Source organism: Periophthalmus magnuspinnatus, chromosome 5 (genome assembly GCF_009829125.3).
Source record: "Periophthalmus magnuspinnatus isolate fPerMag1 chromosome 5, fPerMag1.2.pri, whole genome shotgun sequence".
Taxonomy (NCBI): Eukaryota; Metazoa; Chordata; class Actinopteri; order Gobiiformes; family Gobiidae; genus Periophthalmus; species Periophthalmus magnuspinnatus.
Genome location: NC_047130.1, coordinates 26,625,226 through 26,647,761, shown reverse-complemented (window position 1 = coordinate 26,647,761; position 22,536 = coordinate 26,625,226). Strand labels below are relative to the sequence as shown.

The following is a 22,536-nucleotide window of genomic DNA, read 5'->3' as shown; positions in this document are numbered from 1 at the left end:
CAAAATCAAAACGGCATCAGTCGCCTCTTTGAGCTGAACGTGAGAAATGATTTAATCAAAAGAAATTTAGAAAATCAGCAATGAAACAGAAACAGACAAAAGAAATTAATCAACAGAAAACGAGCAAAGTGACCCCTGACCTTAAACGCAACTTCACAGCAAGAAAAAAGTTTAAAAACCCAGTGGGAAAAAGAGAAACATCGAAAAGAAGCAAAGTGAAGGAGAGAAACACTCACATGGACTAAACCAGGACTAAACCAGGACTAAACCAGGACTAAACCAGGACTAAACCAGGACTAAACCAGGGCTAAACCAGGACTAAACCAGGACTAAACCAGGACTAAAACAGGACTAAACCAGGACTAAAGCAGGACTAAACCAGGACTAAACCAGGACTAAACCAGGACTAAACCAGGGCTAAACCAGGTCTAAACCAGGACTAAACCAGGACTAAACCAGGACTAAAACAGGACTAAACCAGGACTAAACCAGGACTAAACCAGGACTAAACCAGGACTAAAGCAGGACTAAACCAGGACTAAAACAGGACTAAACCAGGACTAAACCAGGACTAAACCAGGACTAAAGCAGGACTAAACCAGGACTAAAGCAGGACTAAACCAGGACTAAACCAGGACTAAAACAGGACTAAACCAGGACTAAACCAGGACTAAACCAGGACTAAAGCAGGACTAAACCAGGACTAAAACAGGACTAAACCAGGACTAAACCAGGACTAAACCAGGACTAAAACAGGACTAAAACAGGACTAAAACAGGACTAAAACAGGACTAAACCAGGACTAAAGCAGGACTAAACCAGGATTAAACCAGGACTAAACCAGGACTAAACCAGGACTAAAACAGGACTAAAACAGGACTAAACCAGGACTAAACCAGGATGGACAGGCTGCAAATGTGTCCAGGACTAATGTTTATCCATTTACAAAGAGAGTTCAAGTCTGTAGAGCCAGAGTCACTGAACTAAGAGCCAGAGAGGGGCCCACACAGGACAGGACTGGCACCACCTCAGCCACCGGGACATTCAGCCAAACGAGGGAAGGAAGCGTCCGGGTCCACAGAACAGGATCAGGACACAGGAGGAGCATCTGGGGTCCAATCATCACCGGGCGGTCAGCGGGAGGGCATCTGAAACAGTTACACTCAGCAGAGGGCAGTGAGACAAAGAGCAACGAACGAACTCCAGGTGAACTGAGGAGTGAACGCCGTTGACAGGATAGTGCTCAGGTTACCATAGCTCCCCCTGGGCAGCTTCACAAAACTCCTCACTGTCCTGGACATGAGCTCATTCAAAGAGGAACATTTAAGCCTGGTCTTAAATATAGAGACTACAGAAGCTCTTTAACATGAGCAGGAGCTGATTCCATAAAACAGGAGCTCCATAAATGAAAACTCTCCCTCGTACTGTGCTTTTAGACTCTGTAGAACCTCCAGGAGTCCAACATTTTGAGGGCGGACTGCTCTGTTTGCACGATATGATACTATAACATCTCACAGACGCGACGGGGCTATGACCTTTAAGGCTTTATATGTCAGCAGGAGAAGTTTGGATTTAATCTAAACTCGACAGAAGCCAGTGGGGTGATGTTCTCTCTTCTCTTAGGCCTTGTTAAGAGTCTGGCTGCTGCATTTTAAACCAGCTTTTTATAGAGTTTTTAGGGCACACGGTTAGTCAGAAGTTATAGTAATCCAGCCTTGATGAACAAATGCATGATACGTTTATCAGCGTCACTTTTAGACGAGGTTTTCCTGTTTATGCCAGACTAATTGCATCATATTTAGGCTTAATACTGAATAATACCACTGTGTCTAATGAGAAGTTAATGATGAAACTGAGCTGTCCTTGTGTGGAGGATTTTCCTGTTGTGGAGTGACTCATCCAGGCTGGTCTCTGTGTGATGCTGCTGACTCGAGTATTACTCTGCAGTGTCGAGCGGAGGACTGTCAATGGGCAGTGTGTACCACCATCGCAATTCTCTGGAGTGAAAAAACAACCGAACGAACTGAAAAAAATGAAAAAAAAAAACCCTGCAGACTTATGTATCTGGCTTGAGTGTTTCAGAGTGATTTTTACGGCAAAAAAATCTTTAAAAATGACTTTTTTTTGGACGTAAGCTGCATGGTTGATATGATTTGAGCCTCTGTGTGTAAAGGGTCGGATTATATCGTTTGCAAACAACATCGTTTTAAAGATCTGGCAGTTGCAACCGCTCAAAATGAGATTAGTTTGTCATTTTTCTTAATCTAACTCATCATCCACAGTAATTTGTAAATGCTACGTTGTTATTTTATCAGTTTTTTTAGTTCAGGAGGATGAATAATGCACTGTAGATTATAAAAAATGGTGGTTTCCTCACAGAGAACCTTAAAAAAGGACCTGAACCTGCAAAGAAACACACTTCCCGTCTTTTATTTTGTGCTCATTCGTAACTTTGAGCGAGCCCGATGCTACACTCAACGTAAAGCTGGCGAAAAAAGTTCTCCTTTGATCGCAGAAAACACAAAGACGCCTCGCATTAGTTCTGCTGCCAGGAAGATCAGACATGGAGCGAGCTACTTAAGAGCTTCTGAAGTAAGAACAGAGAACCCAAACTTCTGAGGAGAGTATGTCCTTTTTTCAAGTTAGAATATAACAATCTCTTTTTCCAACTGGGGTCTTTTTGGTTATTACGAGGGATGCTATGTGATTTGTGTAAAAAAAACATGGAAATATTAATGTTTTTGCACAATAATCTAATAGTCTAAGCGTTACAGTATGTCTCTCCCGCTCTTTATCCCCATTTCACCCATCTGTGCCGTCCAGTAAAGCTTCTGAATAATGTAGAAGAAATAAAAGACATTTGAATTTGACGAGAAAACCGCACTGATGCCTTCCACTGCACTGTCAGCCCGTGATATGATAATCCTTTGGGAAATTAATATTTTACTGGATATTGGAGCTAGCGCTAAAATGTTTCAGACCCAGATAAGAAACCAAATTAGAAACTGGCAACAGGAGAATGGTTTTGGATCAGACTGTAGACAATCTGTGTGAGGGAGTAAAGAGACTGACGCACTGATGCTGCATTATTTAATACTCTGCAGATCATCCGCGCAAAAACAGCTGAAAATCATATAGAGACGGGCATCTGGATCAGGAGAGCACGTCCAGAAGTTTGATTTTATGTCTTTAAATTAAAATCAGACCACACAAAAGGCACACAAACGCTCGAGTGACGCTCCTACAGCTGCAGCGTTGTGTTGTTGTTTTGCTGAACGGTGATGCCAGTGTCTCTGTTCTCATCTGGCTCAGCTTCACACGGTCATCAGGGAGTTTCTGTGATAGACTCATCAGCTTACACAGACGAGAGGACGTTTTATTGGCCTTTTCGCACATTCTGACAACAGATGGGCTCACCACACACACACACACACGCACACACTCACACACACACAGCCAAAAATCAGACGTGAAAAAGCCATATGAGACGTATTTGTGGATTTCGGTGGCATAGATTAATTATACTCAGTGATCATTAATACATTGATTAGCTTTGATGGTGAAGATGTCGATGACTGTGTAGGTTTTAAGTTACACAAAACAATAAACATAACACTTTGTTTAGTCCTGTGTTTGTGCCTCTTAAAGCACCAAACGTCACTGACATTTGTTATATTTGATCTTGAGGATTACCCCAAATGGCCTTTTTCTGGACTTTGAATTAAAGACCTAAAGTACAAAGTGAGTGAGGCCCCTGGAGATGCTCAGAATAGCTCCATAAATATGAGCACATCGAGCAGAGACACACGGCGCTCACTGAAGTTTAAAGTTTGATGCAGACAGAGTGATGGAGTACATCAGTGGCATTTCGATCAGCCCGGAGAATACTTTTAAGTGTGGATAATGTATGCATACGCTCACTACTCACAGCGTGCTCCTTGTGCCTTGGGATGCACAGGTTGCCAGGCAACAAGGAGATGTCCCAGAAAAAAAGTTGTCTCCCTGAAATCAGAGCTAGAAGTTGAGCATTGATCAGAGTAAATGGCTGCACTGTGCTCCACTCTCTTTATGTTTAGGCCCATGTGAGTCACAGTCATGTTTCTGAGGGTTGAGAGTAACATGATGTTTAAACTACGGCCTCGAATTATATTTGTCCTTGAAATGTGGATTCTGTTTCACTGTTTCACCTGCACTGTGTTTGTTCAGTAAAAGAAACTTGTACAAACACAAACACCTCAGTCAAATGAACTGAACCACTGTCAATTTCATTTTTTAATTACTATTTTTAACTGTCAGTTTATATATGTATAAACTATATAAACTTCAGACAGTGTGAATGAACAGACATGATACAGTGTGAACGTAAACTCAGGATTAACCACAGGATCATTTACATCTGTCCCAAAGGCTCAGGTCACAAAAGGACAATATAAAAATGGCACAATTATTATTACGCTGCTGGAAATAAGAAACAAAATAGAACAACACGATGAAAATGTGACGTATGGATTAAATGTCTATGTTGGTTGTGTTTGAGGGTCTGATCCAGTCTCTGTTTTTCATATTTTGTCTTTCCCTCCACAGAAATAGATGAAGATCGTCTCCCAAACCAGTTGTACAAGGTGTGTTCTATACGTTTAGTGTTTTTGTATGTTTTTTGTCACATCACAGCTGAGTTTTTGGTTCTGTTTTGTACAGGCAGCTTTATTGAATTCCCCTCGACAGCGGAGGAAAGGGCAAAAGGGCACGCCGACTATGAAAGGTAAAAACTCATCTCAATCATGTCACTGCCTTTTCTCATGTCATTGATTTTAGCTGAAAATGTGTCTCTGAAACCACACGCTCCAGAACAGACCTGAGATTATAATTAGGACGATAAATGAGAGGCTGCGAAGAAGCAACTCTGAAGATACTCCTGGGGTATTAAAGAGGGGTATTTTACCTCTGTGGGGTATTAAAGAGGGGTATTTTACCTCTGTGGGGTATTAAAGAGGGGTATTTTACCTCTGTGGGGTATTAAAGAGGGGTATTTTACCTCTGTGGGGTATTAGAGGGGTATTTTACCTCTGTGGGGTATTAAAGAGGGGTATTTTACCTCTGTGGGGTATTAGAGGAGTATTTTACCTCTGTGGGGTATTAAAGAGGGGTATTTTACCTTTATGGGGTATTAAATAGCGGTATTTTACCTCTGTGGGGTATTAAAGAGGGGTATTTTACCTTTATGGGGTATTAAATAGCGGTATTTTACCTCTGTGGGGTATTAAAGAGGGGTATTTTACCTCTGTGGGGTATTAGAGGAGTATTTTACCTTTATGGGGTATTAAAGAGGGGTATTTTACCTTTATGGGGTATTAAATAGCGGTATTTTACCTCTGTGGGGTATTAAAGAGGGGTATTTTACCTCTGTGGGGTATTAAAGAGGGGGTATTTTACCTCTGTGGGGTATTAAAGAGGGGGTATTTTATCTCTGTGGGGTATTAAAGAGCGGTATTTTACCTCTGTGGGGTATTAGAGGGGTATTTTACCTTTATGGGGTATTAAATAGCGGTATTTTACCTCTGTGGGGTATTAAAGAGGGGTATTTTACCTCTGTGGGGTATTAAAGAGGGGTATTTTACCTCTGTGGGGTATTAACTGCTAAGACATAACATATTTACATCACCATCTTACCTTTTATTGTTTTAAAAATGCTAATGTGGAAAAAAAATGCTCCCGTCCCTTTGCTCTCCATGCTAAGTTACTCCCTCTTCGGAGCGCTAAAATCTCTTTTATTTGTGTTTTTGATGAAGGAACAACTTTAAAACATGGTAGAAATCTAAAAAAAATAAAATAAAAATTTAGCTTAAAACTTCCTCTTTAAAAACACAAGCAACATTTGACCAAAGTAAAAGTACATACTCAAGGAAAAGTAAACGAGCTTCTCAAGTGTTTTTTTTTTTTTTTACTGCTGTGAAAGTGAAACTCCAGTGAACACGGCTGCGCTCGTCTTCACGCCTCTGCTCTTGGTGATTTGTGCTTGTGTTAGAGCTGCAGTTCCTCGTGGAGCACCATTTGTACCGACAGCAGCAGCCTGGAGGGGGCGACGAGTGCTCCTCTGAGAGCTGTCTGTCAGACCGGCCCAGTCCTGACTCTGTGCCCGCGGGAGACGAGCTGCCCCACGACGACGAGGCCACTGTGGAGGCCTTTGAGAAGCTGCGCTGCCAAATGGAAGGTCAGACTGAGCTTTGTCACACCACTTACAGTAATGTGACTCAGATCTGTGTGTGGCTCAGTGTCAGACTCTGTGAAACAAGATTATACAACTACAAATACTTAGAAGTACATTTATACTACGGAGAGGCCGCCCCTGGACTCTGAGGGGCCGGGGGAGTGTACAGGCCCCAAATAACCTTGTTTTTAATCGTACTTTCTTACACCAAACTGTAACAAAAAAAGGAAATAGATAAAGACCTCTGTCATTCTTAATATTTGACATCATTTATTCAGAAAAAAAGATTAGATTTAAGTGTTAAACTCTCAAAATAATGACCTTAAATTAGTCTTGAGCACAGCCAGTGATTCAGTTCAAAATAAGATAACACAGAAATGAGTAATGAGAAAATATTTTAGATGGTTTATTTTGTCCAAACAGCAAAAATAAATGAAAGAATGAAGAGGCTGGTAGATTATAGATGATGCATTTGAATGTGATGGTATTTTTATGGTATTTAGAGTTAAAGTGTAAAAGAGTCAGAGACAGACTGATGGATCAAAAGCTGCAGACACAGGACTCAAAAAATGAAGAGTGAATGAAACGGTTTAGTTCAAAGAAAATGCAAAATGAAAGGCTGCGCGTCGAGAGCTGGGAAGTCAGGAGCTGGATGTTTAGAGCTGGATGTTTAGAGCCGGGGCGTTTGGAGCTGGGGCGTTTAGAACTGGGGCGTTTGGAGCTGGATGTTTAGAGCTGGGACGTTTAGAGCTGGGGCGTTTAGAGCCGGGGCGTTTAGAGCTGGATGTTTAGAGCTGGATGTTTAGAGCTGGATGTTTAGAGCTGGGGCGTTTAGAGTTGGGGCGTTTGGAGCTGGGGCGTTTGGACCTGGGGCGTTTGGAGCTGGGGCGTTTGGACCTGGGGCATTTAGAGCTGGATGTTTAGAGCTGGATTTTAGAGCTGGGGCGTTTAGAGCTGGGCGTTTAGAGCTGGGCGTTTAGAGCTGGGCGTTTAGAGCCGGGGCGTTTAGAGCCTGAGCTGATCGACGAGTCCAAAAAACAGAAAGACAGGAGGATAAACCAACAATCTGGAGAAACGAGCTGAGTCTTTGTCGTCCAGAGCTTGACCCTTGACAGGTGACGTGCTCCAGGTGACGAGTGGGTGGTGCCAGACTCTCCGCTCAGCTCCGGGCACAAAAACACAGAAGAGAGGGCGGAGACAGCGCAGGAACACACAGGAAAAACTGTAATCCTGATGAATTAGTATTAGTTAGCTGTAATTAGCATAACTTTGCACGTACACACAGTTATCGCCACAGAACTCGCTCGTTTCTCTTTGTAGATGACGTACTTTCGCATAAACGGACTGTAAACCTTTGTGATTCTTTGTAAAATGTTTATGCGATGCGAACTACAATGTCTAAATAAATATAAAAGACTCTTGTATAGACTTTTGATTCATAAATGCATGAATAGAACCAGGGCATGTCCAGGGAAAAGCAGGAGGCAAGTTTAACGGATTCAAAAGTGTGTTACTGTACAGCACTGGAACAGAAAAGAACGAGGTCAGTGAGAAAATGACTCTAGGATCTGAAAGGAGGGAAACTGCTGAGACAAAACGCTAATTGGTGGAGTTAATTAACATCAGAGGAATCGGAAAGAAATGAAAAGCAGCGAGAGGAAGAACAAAAAACAGCCGGTGGACATTATGGAAATGAAAGCTGGATGTAAAGAGAAACGTACGAGTTATAAAAGAGAGGATTATTCTGCAGAGTAAGGACAGTTTCACTTTCATCACACATTAGTCAACACTGTAGTGCCGTCTGTGTCACGTGTGGCTTCGGATAAAAGACGACTGTGTAACGCTGAGTCAAATGTTTTGTATAAATCCTCGGAAAAACACAACACTTCTGCAGATTAAAACCACACCTAATCAATGCCCTTTAATTTGACTTTTAAATGTCATGTTCTGCATGTAAAGGTACATTTTTGTCTTTGTTTTATCTCATATTTATGGCCAAAGTCTTATAAAAAAGCAAGAAGCAAATAATAAAAACACTGCGGCATTTTAAAATCTTTACGACACCACATTTTCTCCACGATTTGAAGTCTTGCAGCTGGTTAAAATCATGCGTTTAGTCTTTGTTTTAAACCCGCTGTGCACATTAGAACCTGGCTAAAAGGTAATTTATAAAGCAGGTGGTCTATTTTTGATTTTCCCTGTGGTCTAATGGATTTTATACAACAGTATCAGCAGGATCAGTGTCTTTATGATGCTCTATTGGGAAGTATGTTCAAATTAGGTTAGGAGACAGATTGCATTAACACAGAGCCGGCGGAAGCTTCATCCCGCTCCACGAGTCAGTAAATAACTTCTAAAGGCAAATGCCGCAGGATATTGATGACGCACGGTGTTGATAGTGGATCTTACACCACAGCAGACGTTCAAGTTGTGATAGTTTCATTCATCGAGAGAAAAGCAGCAGCTGAATTTGTGTTAGTAAATCAGGGGAGGATTAGCGGTGGGTGATAATAATAAAAGTATTTTCAGTGAATTCCAACAGTAATCAGAAGATTTTTAGCAGAAATGTGACAAAATGTGGCTTTTATGCATCAGATAAATGTGAAAGGATAGTGAAATGACCCTTTTTGTTGCATGAGATCATGTTTTTATTATACTTGCCAACCCCTAAGTAGGATATGGTTTAGTCCTGCTACATATTCAGGTGTTTTTACTCTGATCTGGTTGTAATTCTTCTTGGTTTTGTAAATATCTCTGCATTTAGTTCGTCTTTAATCTTGTTTTTAACTGGTGTAGACTTCTGTACTTTGATTCCTGCGCGTGATTTTTCAGTTACTATTAATCCAAAACATCTGTGATCTTGATTGTTTTGGTTAACAAGTAACGAAAAGCCAAAGTTAAATCTGTCAACTGGATAAAAAGTTGTTGAAGTGAAGATGTTTGGCTGCTCGTCTAAGCTGCTTCTTCAGTTCTGGTCAGATTACTGCCTGACACTGCCTTATATCTGTCTGAAGGAGGCGCTAACAACACCGAAACTGTAAAGAGCTTTTGTTTTTAAGCCTTAATGTTCAACTTTCAATGGTTTAGTCATACATCTCCATCTAAAGACGCTAACCACAAGAGAGTCAGGTTCAGATTGGAGCCTGAGAAAAGAAATGGTTTGAGAGGAGAGTTAAAGAAGCTGTTTTTGTGAGGAAAGACAATCCTCAGACATCATCTTATAACTCTGTCCTCAGACCCAAAGCAAACAAAAACAAGCAGAACAACAGAGTGCGGCAGTAGGGCCATTAAAGGTTGAATGTAAGGCTGAAACTACTGTAGATAGCTCCTCCTTCAGACAGATATAAGGCAGTGTCCAGCAGCAAAACATCTTCACTTTTTGTCCAGTTACAGATTTAACTTTGGGTTTTACTCTGGATCAGACCTGGACGACTGAGCGATTACACAGACGGATTAAAAAGTAAATCAAAAAACACAGATAACAGATAATGCTATGGCTAATTCAGTATCCTCGAACATGTATTTGTATTGTCTAACCTTTACAGCTGGATTGAACCGTAAAATGAGCAGTTTTATCTCCGGTTTGGTCACATCCCGTGTTATTTTCTCATCACCTGCTCCTTGTTCGTGTTGTTGCTCTTGCAGAGTTTTCCAGGGAGAGTCTATTAGAAGGAGGAGGCCTGGAGTGCTCCCCTGCGACAGAGAAGGAAAGCTCTTCGTCCACCTCTGCCGCAGACGCCTCTTCACAACAGAGCAACGCACAAACAGGTGAGTGTCTTCGCTCATGGCACGTCCCGGAGGAAAGGGGAGGTACGGTGTTCTGCGGTTTATGCGGAAACCGGCAGCGGCTCAGTTTGGTGTCATGTAACGGGATAAATTACCAACACCAAACACCCTTTTCACTATAGATCCAGCAGAAATATAAGATGATACTGTTGGGAACATGTGAAAATACGACGTGTGAGCGACATTTATGAGTTACACTGTTGGGAAATGTCTGATCTGCAGCAAAAGATGAAGTTTAAATCTGTAACTGGACACATCGTTGTGGGAGTGAAGACGTTTCGCTGCTCGTCCAATCCGCTTCTTCAGTTTTGGTCAGATTACTGCTGGAGATTCTTGTCTTTTTCAAACCTACAAACACTTTAAGACAAAAACCGGTCCACCCAAAGGAGAAAACACCGAGCCACAAACAAAGTAATATGAGCGTTACACTGGAGAAACTAAACAGCCGTGAGTGCGTAAAACATCACTCCTGTCCTCCACTGGCTCCATTGGCTCCTCATCCCTCAGCTCATCCACTTCAAAATCCTTCTCCTCACATTCAAAGCTCTCCACAACCTGGCCCCTCCTCACAGACCTGCTCCACCTCCACACTCCATCTCGCCTCCTCCAGCTCCACCCTCCTGTACCTGCCCTGTAGGACCAAGCTCCGAACCTGGGGGGACAGAGCCGTCTCCATCGCTGCCCCCACCCTCTGCAACTCTCCACCTAAACCCCTCCGTGACCTCTGACCTCCCCACCTTAAAAAAAACCCTCAAAACTCACCTGTTTAAAATTGCTTTTATTGTTTGACTTTATGTTGTAAATTTTGTGATATTTTTTTCTTTTATGTATTGTGAAGTGTCTCGAAAAGCGCCATATAAATAAAATGTATTATTATTATTATTTTGTGAGAGCAGCTCAGGACACAGTCTGCTGTTCATCTCCATCTCAAAGACACTAACCGCTCGTTTGAAGAGAGTGAAGTTCAGATCTGAGCCAGAGAAAAGAAACGGTTTGAGACGAGAGTTAAAGAAGATATTTTTGTGAGGAAAGACAATCCTTTATTAAACCGGAACAGGGACCTGTGACATAATCTAATCCCCATCTACAACTCCATCCTCAGACCCCAAACAAAGAGAACAATAGTACAGTCGTTAAAGGTTGAAATAGAGTCTTTTCAGATGAAACTGGAGACAATAGCAGTTTTTTTCAGACAGATATAAGGCAGCGTCCAGCGGTAATCTGACCAGAACTGAAGAAGCAGCGAAACGTCTTCATTCCTACAACGATTTGTCCAGTGACAGATTTAAACTTCGACTGTTGTGAAACGATGATGCAGAGGAAAGTATTACACAAGAGGCATCGAACACACAGTAAATCTGACATGTTCTCTTTAGTTTGAGCTAGTTGCCGATTGGTTAAATCAAACCCATCACCAATATTTGTTAAATAAAGAATCCTACGTGGACGATTCATCTGGCACCTGAGAAACGAAGGATGACGTTTAGCTTCGAGCAAAATTAGCACATTAGTTTCTATTCCAACTGGAAGAATTCAGTGTAAATTTTCGTTCTGAATCAACATAACGGTGAAAAGATGTCTGTCGCAATCATGATTTTCAACGTTTGCTACGATTGTCACGAAATTGGTGCAAATAAACAGAAAATGACTCAGTTTGCGTTTGAAAATGATGTCCGTTATTGTCCGTTGTCCTTCACAGTTTAACGAGACGATGTTTTATGAGTTAAGCCGATAGTTGTGAAGAGCGAACGTGACATTTTAAACCCTCCGTTCCTTTTACAGTTCTCTCATTTGTTCCTATGTCCTCGTAGATGCATCACCCAGTCAGCCGTCAGAGGATCGAACAAGGAAATCCAGCATGAAGAAGGCCAAGTAAACGTGTCCGGTGTGTGACGACGTGCTGCTCAATGGGCCTGACACAAAGCCAGGGGCACTGTGTGTGTGTGTGTGTGTGTGAACCCACTCGAATACATCAGGGCATAAACAAATATACAGTACTGGCCTTAGTTACCACCCCCACCACGACAAAGGTTTCTACGGTGTAAACAAGGTTGTGCGAGGGCCAATTAGTGTTTAATGAAGTTGTTTTCTTTAGCTCCCGTGCATTGACAGAGAAAACCTTGAGTCCAGCAGTCACACAAACGTCATTATTCACTCGCTACTGTTCCTTCTTTTCACAATAAACCAATTCGTCAGGTTTTTCTGCAATGTGCCATGTCTTCGTTCCCATCTCCAGGCAATAAAATACCTCACAGGTGCTAAAACATCATTTGGTTCTGCATAAATTACGCCTTCACATTCTGGAGTTTATTGAGTTTCTTCCAGTTCAGGGCAGATATTTAAATATTTATTACGTTTCTACATTTGCCCTGGGCTTGGGTCGGTCACATAAACATCCCAAAATGTGGCTGCGTTATTCACAAATGTCGTATTATTCCATATATTCGGACACGTTTCTAACCAACTGCGTGTAGCGTGCATCAAAATCTGAAAGAATCGACTCTTCTGCGGCGATTGTGTTGGTTTTATCGCACGTTTTGGGTCGACAAACAGCACATTGTTTTTAAAATCCTGCATGGCACCGAATGTACAGCATTTCTGGACTTTACTTTTTTAAACCTGGACTAAACCGGTTCAGAGTGTACGTTTAAAAAGCCTTGGTGTATCACATGTTTTCTGTATGTTTATTTTAACTTATTGTGTTTTCAAAAGTGGCATTACGGTGTACTTAGACAATGTGACAATCCTTTGAGCATAAACGGCGTCCGCATTAACGAAAAAACATTCCCAACTTCGATTTTCTCTCCAGTGTAAATAACTATACGGCGTTTGTTCTGTTCTTGATGGTAATGTTTCTATTTAATAACATTTGGAGAGTTTTGTTTCAGATTTACTTGAATTAAATGACAATTATGTCTGTAATTCAATTTGTTTGATACAATAAAAGGCTTTAAATTTACGATGTTGTGTTGCAGTTGTAGCGTTTAGATTTAAGGTTTACACACTTTTTACCCCCGTTTGAGATATTTGTCCTCTTTTTTTTTGCCCCGTCCTTTTGTGCCAGTGGGGCAACCTGTCAGGAGCAGCAGGGGGCAAACGCACGGCACTGCTCCAGATTTTGACCTATTAAAGTGCAGTATAAAAAGTACTTTCTGGGTGTATTTCTTGAGATAGTTCCAGATGCAGTTGTCATAGTTGCAGCGGCAAGACTTTTGAGGTTTCGTTTTGGAGACAATTGCTTCAAAAATCCTTTCATTCTGTTTTAAATCATCACATTGAGCATTTACTGTATTACTTCTACTGTATTTTGAAGTTTTCCTGTGAGCGCAGACGTCCAAACTCCTTCAGCTCTTCTCTGAATCACTGCAGTATTGTATCATCCCGTGCACAATGGCAGCATCTCTCATAAGATCTATTTTTAGCAGCCGTTACCTTAAATGCCCCATGTCTTACAACGTGACGAGGGGAATGGTTTTCTTTGGGTTTTTTATGTGTCTAAAAAGGTCTAACCTGAATAGGACCTCTCTGTTTTCTTACACCGCTGCTTCTATGAGGTTTCGCTTCTGCTTCATCCTAAAATAGTGTCCATAAATAATTGAAAGACTTAGAACCTTGGAGCATAAAACATACATATTTCATACATGGGTGAGTTACAGAGGTATAATTAGTGTTAATGTCGTATCTTTTGGCCGCAGACTGAGCTGAGGTGTTTTATAAGACGAGAACGATGCTGTTTTTGGCTGCAGTTCTGCTCAGTGACGCCTCATCAATCACCTTAAAACGCCAGGTCCTGTATTTGGGTTGAAACTTTCCTGATATGGATCACGTATTACATGCACGTTCGCGTTTCCATTCCCACGTTATTACAGAGACGAGACGTTCAGGTGGGGCAGGGGGTTTGCTGTAACCTCTGGGGCAAACAATCATCACAACTCTGCGTATACATTACATTATGCACAAGATGGTGTATTTACATAAAACATACTCTCAGTTATTTGCTTTAGATTGAACTGGAATGAAAAATAAATGAACTGCTCTGAAAAATGCTCTGAACTCATAACATTTTTAGTCTCTCTGCTCTATGTCTCCCCCTGCTGCAAGAGCAAAGAACAACACAATTTTCAACCAAATATTTCTGCATTTATTGCTTAGTTATTTCCATGTGCATGTCCTAAAAAGATTACATTACACGTTTCTCAAGTAGAATAAGCACTATCTCTGTAAAACATGGCCCGCATGTACACTGTTTAAATTAACATTTATATTATACACATAAGACATGACATCTTTTCAACTATTACCTCTCGCTTCAACATGGTGTTAGCAAAAAGTCTACAGTATATATGTAATTATGTAATGGTTTTATTATAAACAGAGGTGGGTAGAGTGACTCACAACATGAATATTACTTAATAAATATTACTCAAGTGGAAAAAGGAAGAGCCAAAGTAATTAGTAAAAAAGTATTTGGAGAAACAGTTTGGATGTAAAACGTATTTAAAATCAGATTTGTGTTTTTTGAGTTGTTTTAATCAGACAAAAAAAATACAAAAAAACAAACATCTGAAGAAGCACAAATGTTAAACTCATGTAATATCGTCAACTTAAAGCTTTTGTCACTCGTAGACGTCCTTTTGTAGAAGAATTAGCGTCAGAAATTTTGAAAAGTAAACTGCCTGGCCAAAAAAAAAAAAAAAAAAGGTCACACACGATAAGATCAGGCTTTGACAAGGAGGTTTGATCTCAAAAGAAAATGCGGAAATGTCCCAAAGACCCCAGACCACGCCCTCTGTGCAGTCAAACGTCCAGCAAAACCTGAATTAAGAAAAATATTTGTTACAGTTAAACAGGCTGGTGGAACGTAGGAATGCACCGATACAATCCTATTTCCAAATATCGTTTCCATCGATATCCTGGTTGGACATATATAGTGATTTAATGAGAAATAAGATTATTTACAGATCAGAATTGGCCCAGGAAGCCTCATAATGTTTGAATATTGTTACGTGGGAGATTAATAACAGCTACACAACACGTTTGGATCAGTTTTGCCTTATTTTATTCTTATTTTAAGTAAATAAATCCTGTTTTCAGTCAGATCCTTAAAGCTACAGTATCAGAATCAGTTCATTTTTCACCAAGATCTTGCATTGATGACGGTCCAGTCTGAAGACGATGGGTTCTTCCAGTTTTTAATCATGCGATGGACAGTTCTTAACCCAATTTGAGTCGTTTCTGCAGCACCTAAGATGTTTTCTCTGCTGAATGCCAATGATTTGACCCTCCTCAGACAGACTAACATCTTTTCTTTTGCAGCTGAAAGATAATTGCTCACGCAGTAATTATCCAAAAAGAAGCTTGTACGTTTTTGCTCAGTTAAATCCAGGTGGTGACTTTTTTTTTTTTGCCCAGGCACTGTGTAATTTCTTCAAGTAGCTGTAGCTGTGTAAAAGTATCTGAGTTCTACCCACCTCTGATTATAATCGCGTCGTTTCAGGTGGATCTTTCTTTCATTATAGTCATAAAAAATCTACTGTGTTGTTGTAGACAAGCTCTGTATCGTGTTTTCCGATTGATCTTGTTTACTTTTCTCATCTCTCGTCACAGTGGCGTCTCGAAATCCTGCAGGAATGGAAAATACTGTTAAGATAAAACAAAGGCAACGCTAATATCTGTCTGCGATCGCTTAGAGGCAGACAAATCAAATAAAGAAAACGGAGCGACTTTATGGAGAAGTGCATGTTCCTGGACACATCCACATAATCTGTCTGCTTTTTATAGGCTCATTCAGTTCTACCAGAAGCCTCTTTATCATGTGTCTGGACGTGTGTTGTACCGTTGGAGGCACTCTCTTTCCATTTGAGCTTGTTGTCTTCCGTGTGCCGTGTCCAAGTGGAGCGGAAGCTGACCAGTTCTGCCGTGATGTGAGCCAGGCTCCACTGCAGCCCTCTGGAGCTCTCCTTCCACAAATTACTGTTGAGGAAACACAGAGCCCTGTCAGCAGCACTTTTCAAGACCGTCTAATTCACTTTGCGCTGCCTTTAGCCTCACCTGTGCCTGTTGCAAGGATCTGGAGGCCCGGGGTTCTCCTCCACCAAAGGAATGACAATTTTCTCAGCCATGTCGGTCAGGAGAGAGAACGAGGGGTACACTATAAAGTCTATGAAACCTGTCAGAGAAAAATGTCACTTTGAATGTAGAAATAAGATATAATATGACATAATATAACAAATTTGGCAACACATACCAATCTGTGAGTCAGCCACCAGTGTGGTTTTACGGTCGCACAGCGGAGAGAAGGGCAGCCCGAGCTCTGCCTCTCTGTCACCCTCAGAAAAACAAACAAGAAGATCTCTTAAAGGGCATCCGCACACTGCACAAAATGACATTTAATCCACCTGAGACCTGAGACCCACAGCTTTAAACTGGCAGAAGTGACCGGCTAAAGCTGTCAGTCATAATAAACTGCATCGTTCACTCGCCAAATATTGTCTTTTCCTCGTTAAACTACGTCCACGTCGTCTCGCCCTCCTCGTACTAAAGCTCTAGACCTTTACGTATCGTTGACAGAGAACTCCGTCCCTTAAGACGCTCTCAAAGCCTCTCCCTGACCACTTACCTGCCTGAAGAACTCCTCCATCAGGGCTTTTGTCCAGCGAGAATGAAGTCCCCAGGGTTTGGACGGATGGCTGATATCAGCAGTGTGAAGCAGAAGAGAAAGTGCTTTGGCCTTGTCTATCCTGTGAGAAAAGATAAATGAGAAGTACAACAAAAAGAACAACAAAATTGATCATAAACGTAAAATAGAAATGATTTTATAAGGATGAGAATGCATATATTAACACTGCAAACACAGAATATAGGTGCATTTTTGTTTTTACTTTTGTCTGCACGTTGTACCTAAACCTAAATATTACTTTAAACTTACAAATGCATCAATAACCATCAATCAACAGACAAATATTGCTTATTATTGGCCCGTAAAGTGCTTTAATGCTAAAAAAAAATGTTGGAACCGGCAGTAAAAATGTCATTAAACTCCTCTGATCCAAAAACTGTGTTAATTAAGAACTCCTACACGGCAGAAAGAACTATTTTTAACTCCATCATCATCGTTTATCGCCTCAAGGATAAACTCACCGCTCCTGTTGCTGCAGACACGACTTCATGGCTTTGACTTGGAGCAGGTGGGACGACATGTCAGTCGCCAGAACCATCTCTATGACCAGCGCTCGCATCTCCCTGACCAGAAAAACACACTACCTTTAGTCTAAGGAGAGGGGGAAAACAAGGCTCCACGAGGGTCTAACCTTTTCACATTTCATCAGAGATTTCTGTGTCACCACGGCAACGGATGACAACAATAAGACCTGTAATCTACTGTATATTCTGCTGTTTATCGTCGCTCGAGCTTAAAAAAAAACAACCTTTGCATGAATCAATCTCACTAAACTAAACTAGAATAACAAGAAATGGGAAATAGTTGTAGGACAATAGACCATTTACTATATTGGATTATAAAACGTGGAGTATTAGTAACGTGATCTCTATTGATTTAAGCGGAAATTTTACACCAGCTTAAGGGTCAAGAGGCAGAAATAATGCTACGATTTAGTCTCAGCCTGGCACATCATTCATCACATCCTAATTTTCATGGGTTTCATAAAATTTCCTCTTTTTTTTGTGCAGCCGTGAGTTCAAATTTGGTACAAGTTTCACTCTGGGTCTGCTGCTTTATTTGTATAATCCACTACAATTATGAACCGCATAAACAAACAGTCAAAAGTATCGGATTTTCTGGACTATAAACCACATTTTTTGTCTTCATTATTATGCATTTTTTGACTTATACTCCAGAGCGACTTATACTCCGGAAAATACAGCAATCAAAACGCAGCGAAAAGTACAAAAATAAAGTTGAATCTTACATCCATTCTTCTCGTGTTAAGTTTAAAAATATATTCATGTGGTCATTCTGCAGGAGTCGAAACGCGGCGCTGAGGTGGTGACTTTCCTGAACTGACCGGTCGTTGTAGATCAGTGCAAACTCCGACCTGGAAAACAAGAACAGAGTTTGTGTTTTAGGACAATCTTCTGCTTGTTTTCTTGTTTAACCTCAGTCCAGCTCTGTTTTCCAGCCAGTTCTGGTCTTTCATTTGTTTTCCTCACACCTTTTTTTACCGTTCATTTACTAATCAGAAGGTGTAGCCTCTGTATTTCAAATAAACCCGCTGTATTCACCGAGAAAAGGAGTTTATCTGTGTCCTTTGTGCTACACGTGAGTCCAGTTTACCACCTGTGTGACACTCCCCTTAAGAAATCACACCCCAAATCACACAGATTCAGTTTTTACGCTCAAGTGTTAACCAAAAACCTGCATTCGGATGGAAAACACAAACACGAAACATCACAACAGAACCATAATGACATTGGACAAAAGAACGCTGAACTTTACTGCTGACTGAATAATAATTATATACATCAAAAGGAAAAATAATTGAGTTTTCTCTCTTGTAATTAGACACGTTCCTTTGCACACGAGCTTTAATCATGAACGTTATGTAAAACACACACACACAGCGGCCTTGAAACAAACACAAGTGTCTAAAGCCGCACAAATGAGTTCATCTGGAGAAGTCTGATCTCTTTACAGCGCGTTTTTTCAGACAGTAAAAGACCCTGAACACGCAAAAGAAACACAGTCCCGTCAAGGTGATATTTAAAATAGAATAGATCATTATGAGCCTAATTGTGTGAAGACGAACAAAAGGAATTATAACTATTAGTGTGACAAAAAGTAGACAGACAAAAGCTCGTGCAAGTCTGTCAAAGTGTATATTCATTAGACATGAACTAAATATTAGATAAAATATAAGAACAGTTACAGTTTATTGAGTTAATATGAGCCGAGGCCACTGAAACTGTGACGACTGTGTTTGTGTTTCTCTTACAAAATAAAGTGTTACTATGAGCACGACGTCTTCAGCCTCAGATGTGGAAAATCCACACACATCTAAAAATACAACACTGCCCCGTGAAAGCGCCGCTGTCCGACCTCCAGCAGCCGGACAAGAAGCTGCACATGGGATATTTGAAAACATCTGTGACGTGATTTCACCCGGAGGAGGCGTGTGTGTTGTGTGTGTGTGTGTGTATCCACTTACTTTGTGTGGACGTGAAAGTTGTTTGTTGTTCCTGTGTGCTCGAAGTCATGGATCGCTGCAGCAAATAAAGATGCCATTACTTCAAGCTCCGTCAACCAGTGCTTCAAACACAAACAAAATATACACAATGTCATACTTTTGTCTCCTACTGTAGATTTTTACTTGTGCTCACTGTGTTTTATTGTTTACACTATAAATCCTCTCTCAGATCTCACACACTTTGTATTGACACACTGTAAACGCACGTTACAGTTGGACAAAGACTCAAACTGGGTCGATTTAACACTTTCTCAGTGGTAATTCTGAGTGTTATCATTTAATGGAAGCAGGACTCATTATGGGAGCTGTGCTTGAGTGAGTACCACGAGTCCAGAGCGCAGCAGCAGACAGTGGAGGGTCTGGGTCACATCGGCGGCGTGCAGGTGGTTGTGGTACGGGTTATTGTGTTTGCAGTATCCTCTCTCCAGAGCAGACAGGAACTCGGTCAGATACGAGATGGGGATCTGCGACAAACATCACAGGAGAGAATGTGAGAGCAGCCCGAGTGTGGGGTTTATGTCAACAACAAAGTGTTAGATTTATGTACGACAGTGGGTCAACAAAGAGTGTGAAAGAAACACCTTAAATCTGTTGTTGAGGTCGTATCGGGCGATGAGCTCAAACACGATGGTGTGAAGAGCGTGATCTGAACTGGCCGAGCTCAGGGCAAACACGTCAAAACTCCAGCGGTCCAAGTCCTGCGTCACAAACCACAGCACTGATCTAAACGGGGGTTTCTACTCAATGTTTGGTCGTGTGAGATTTATGAATGGCCAGTGCTTACCCTGAGACAGTTTACGACCGCTGAGGGCTGGTCTGGGAGCGCCGCCGTGTAGGTCCTCTTGAACATTCTGGAATAATGCAGTGTTTATGTTGAATTTAGTTATAGTACATGTGTGGACATGGAGCAGCCATCTTGTCTCAAGAGATGTTTATTTAAATCCTACAGAGTCTTTTCTCTACTGGAAGAATGTTTTACAGAAGGAGACTTATTTTTTAAAGATCAAGCACTGACTGTGTTACTAAAACAACTCCATTATGTTGTGTTACATTAGACTTATTACAAAAAGATTATATTAAATCATGAGAGGATGAGAGGATGAATTACCTTTCAACAAATATTCCGGCCTGCACTGCATGAACGATGCTGCGAAACTTGGGTTTTTCATCTGATCTTCTGAGAGGACGTCTGATCTTCTGAGTGAAGGTGGAGGCGAGCCAGTCTGTGACTTCTGAAGGAACTCCATCGGACTGTAACTGCTGTAAGTCGTCCTCTGACTCTAGACACTGCCTGAGGACAAACACAGAGCTGTAAGAGACAAACTACTATATTTCATCTTATGGACAAATTAGAACCTGCTCAGAAAACACACACACTGTGTGTAGCTGCTGTGTATCATAATATTTCTGTACCTCGTTCCATCGAGGTACACCGCCTCCAGCAAAGATGCCGTAATATCCAAGTTATTTTTAATTTCCTCAAAGTTGACCTCTTTCTCTTCGAGCTGCTTGAGCATACTCCTGAGTCTGAAACACAGTCAGGAAGAAGGTCGTGAAAGAGAAATCCTCAGATAAAGAATGTCTTTGAATATATCTGACACTGAAGTGGACGTTACAAACATCAGATCTTTACAGTCCAGATCTTTAAAGTTATGAAAACCACATTTATCATTAAAATAGGTAATAAGGCTTGTAAATGGAAATGGATTCCTTGGAAGTAACTTCTCTGCCAAGACGTCCGAATACAGCCAATGACGAGAGGATCACGGGCCAAATATTCTTAGAGGAAAACTTCCCATGGCTCTTGTCTATGTACGGCACATTCTGGCAAAGAGGAGCTGATGAAAACTATGGCATTTGTGTTTGCATGAGAACATTTTGAGAAGAAATCACTTGTGACAGTTTGCAGAATACTGGATTATAAAAAGAGCTGAAAGGGATGCAGACCTGTATTTTAAAGTACATGACCAGTACAGAAGCCAACTCTCGTCATCCTGAGCGATAAGTCAGCCGCCCTGTAGCAGTAAATCGCCAAGCGCTCACTGACAAGATGAAAAATGTCTCTCTTATTAAATATTATTAAAGTCAAGTCAATTTATTTCCTGCCACAAAGAAAAAGGCACTTGATATTATGCCGTAACTCAACTGTAAGTGAGTATTTCTTGAGGAATTTTGCTCAAATAACTAAACCAGAGTATATCATGGGCCAACCCTCGTGGCTTATAAGTGTTTATCAAACTGGCAGAGGCTTTCAAAAGCTGTTGAGTCATAAAAATAGCTCACATGCAAAAGCTGGGACTTCATTTATACAGTCAGTAATCTTCCTGATAACATACTCTTATTGTTTGACTGCAAACACTTTGGGGAGAACATTACAGGAAATTTCACATTAAGTGCAACTGTGTTTACAGAGACAAATGACAATCCTCCTTTTTAGAAAAGCCATGAATAAGAGCGGCACGACAGCTGCTTCATGTCAAGATAATATACAGACACACCTACGAGTGTAAACCACAGAGCTTTAGAAGTGTGCGGGCTTCCCTGGAACAACTAAGCAGAGAACACAGGATGCAAAGAGTTAACCAAAACAAACACCATCAGTCTTTGCAGCACTTTATACTAATAAACGTGACACTGGAGTGGAGTTCGACTGAGCCACTGAGCAAAACATACACATAGATTTCTCTTAAAGGTCAATCTAAAGATATGGTTCTGTTGCAGTTTAGGCAAAAAGCAACATTTTGAGAGAAAAGGTGCAACTATTAACTTCCCTTTCAACATTTAAAGGTGAGACACATTGTTTTTAAGTATTATTATGTCAGCATGCAGTACTTTCTAGACAGGAGTGGTGTTTTCTTGCTAAAATACAAAGCAGAGGGTTAGTGATTAAATAGTACAAGTTGTTTGAGTCATTTGGACCCTGTGTCTTACCTAGAGATGGGCACCTGGAGCCTTTTCCTTCGTATTCTCACAAGTTCAGCCATTTTGAACTGGCCAGAAAAAACTCTGTGTAATGTTTACAATAAAATGGGCAAGCCTAAAAGTTGTCCAAACCACCAACTCAAACTTGTGTGTCCTGAAACAGAGTTGTGCTTGAGCAGCTCTCCCACCCACTGCAGGGGGGTGGCTCCTCGGGGCTGTGATTGGCTGACAGGGCCCAGACTACTGTCACTGTGTGTTGAATGTGTAAACCTGCTGTTTGTGAAGTGTGAGGGAGCTGAAGTCACTGATCAAGTGTGTGGACTGCCAGGTTTTCAGGCCGTGCGCACTCAAATCCCAGATGAGAATTTTCCACCACGGACGCAATTCAGGGCCCCGCACAGAGGCTCTTTGACAGAA

General features: G+C 41.2%; 2 protein-coding genes across 2 annotated transcripts in view; one reads left to right on the top strand and one right to left on the bottom strand.

Moving 5' to 3' along the window:
• Window positions 1–14,676, top strand: part of LOC117371587 (protein phosphatase 1 regulatory subunit 1A-like) — a 26,866-nt gene extending 12,190 nt beyond the window's left edge. The window contains exons 3-7 of the mRNA XM_055221938.1: window positions 4,585–4,622; window positions 4,699–4,762; window positions 6,026–6,211; window positions 9,854–9,976; window positions 11,806–14,676. Coding sequence (XP_055077913.1) covers window positions 4,585–4,622; window positions 4,699–4,762; window positions 6,026–6,211; window positions 9,854–9,976; window positions 11,806–11,870 — 476 coding nt within the window. The 3' untranslated portion in view covers window positions 11,871–14,676. The remainder of the gene's footprint in view (window positions 1–4,584; window positions 4,623–4,698; window positions 4,763–6,025; window positions 6,212–9,853; window positions 9,977–11,805) is intronic.
• LOC117370893 (dual specificity calcium/calmodulin-dependent 3',5'-cyclic nucleotide phosphodiesterase 1B-like) lies at window positions 14,118–22,536 on the bottom strand. Its single transcript, XM_033966441.2, has 14 exons — window positions 22,129–22,536; window positions 20,611–20,724; window positions 20,306–20,488; window positions 19,982–20,048; window positions 19,779–19,895; window positions 19,521–19,661; window positions 19,159–19,259; window positions 17,923–18,048; window positions 17,135–17,236; window positions 16,614–16,734; window positions 16,242–16,323; window positions 16,046–16,163; window positions 15,831–15,967; window positions 14,118–15,616 (listed from the first exon to the last, which is right to left on the bottom strand). Exons 1-14 carry the CDS (start codon window positions 22,179–22,181, stop codon window positions 15,525–15,527), a joined length of 1,554 nt encoding a protein of 517 aa, XP_033822332.1. The 5' UTR covers window positions 22,182–22,536; the 3' UTR covers window positions 14,118–15,524.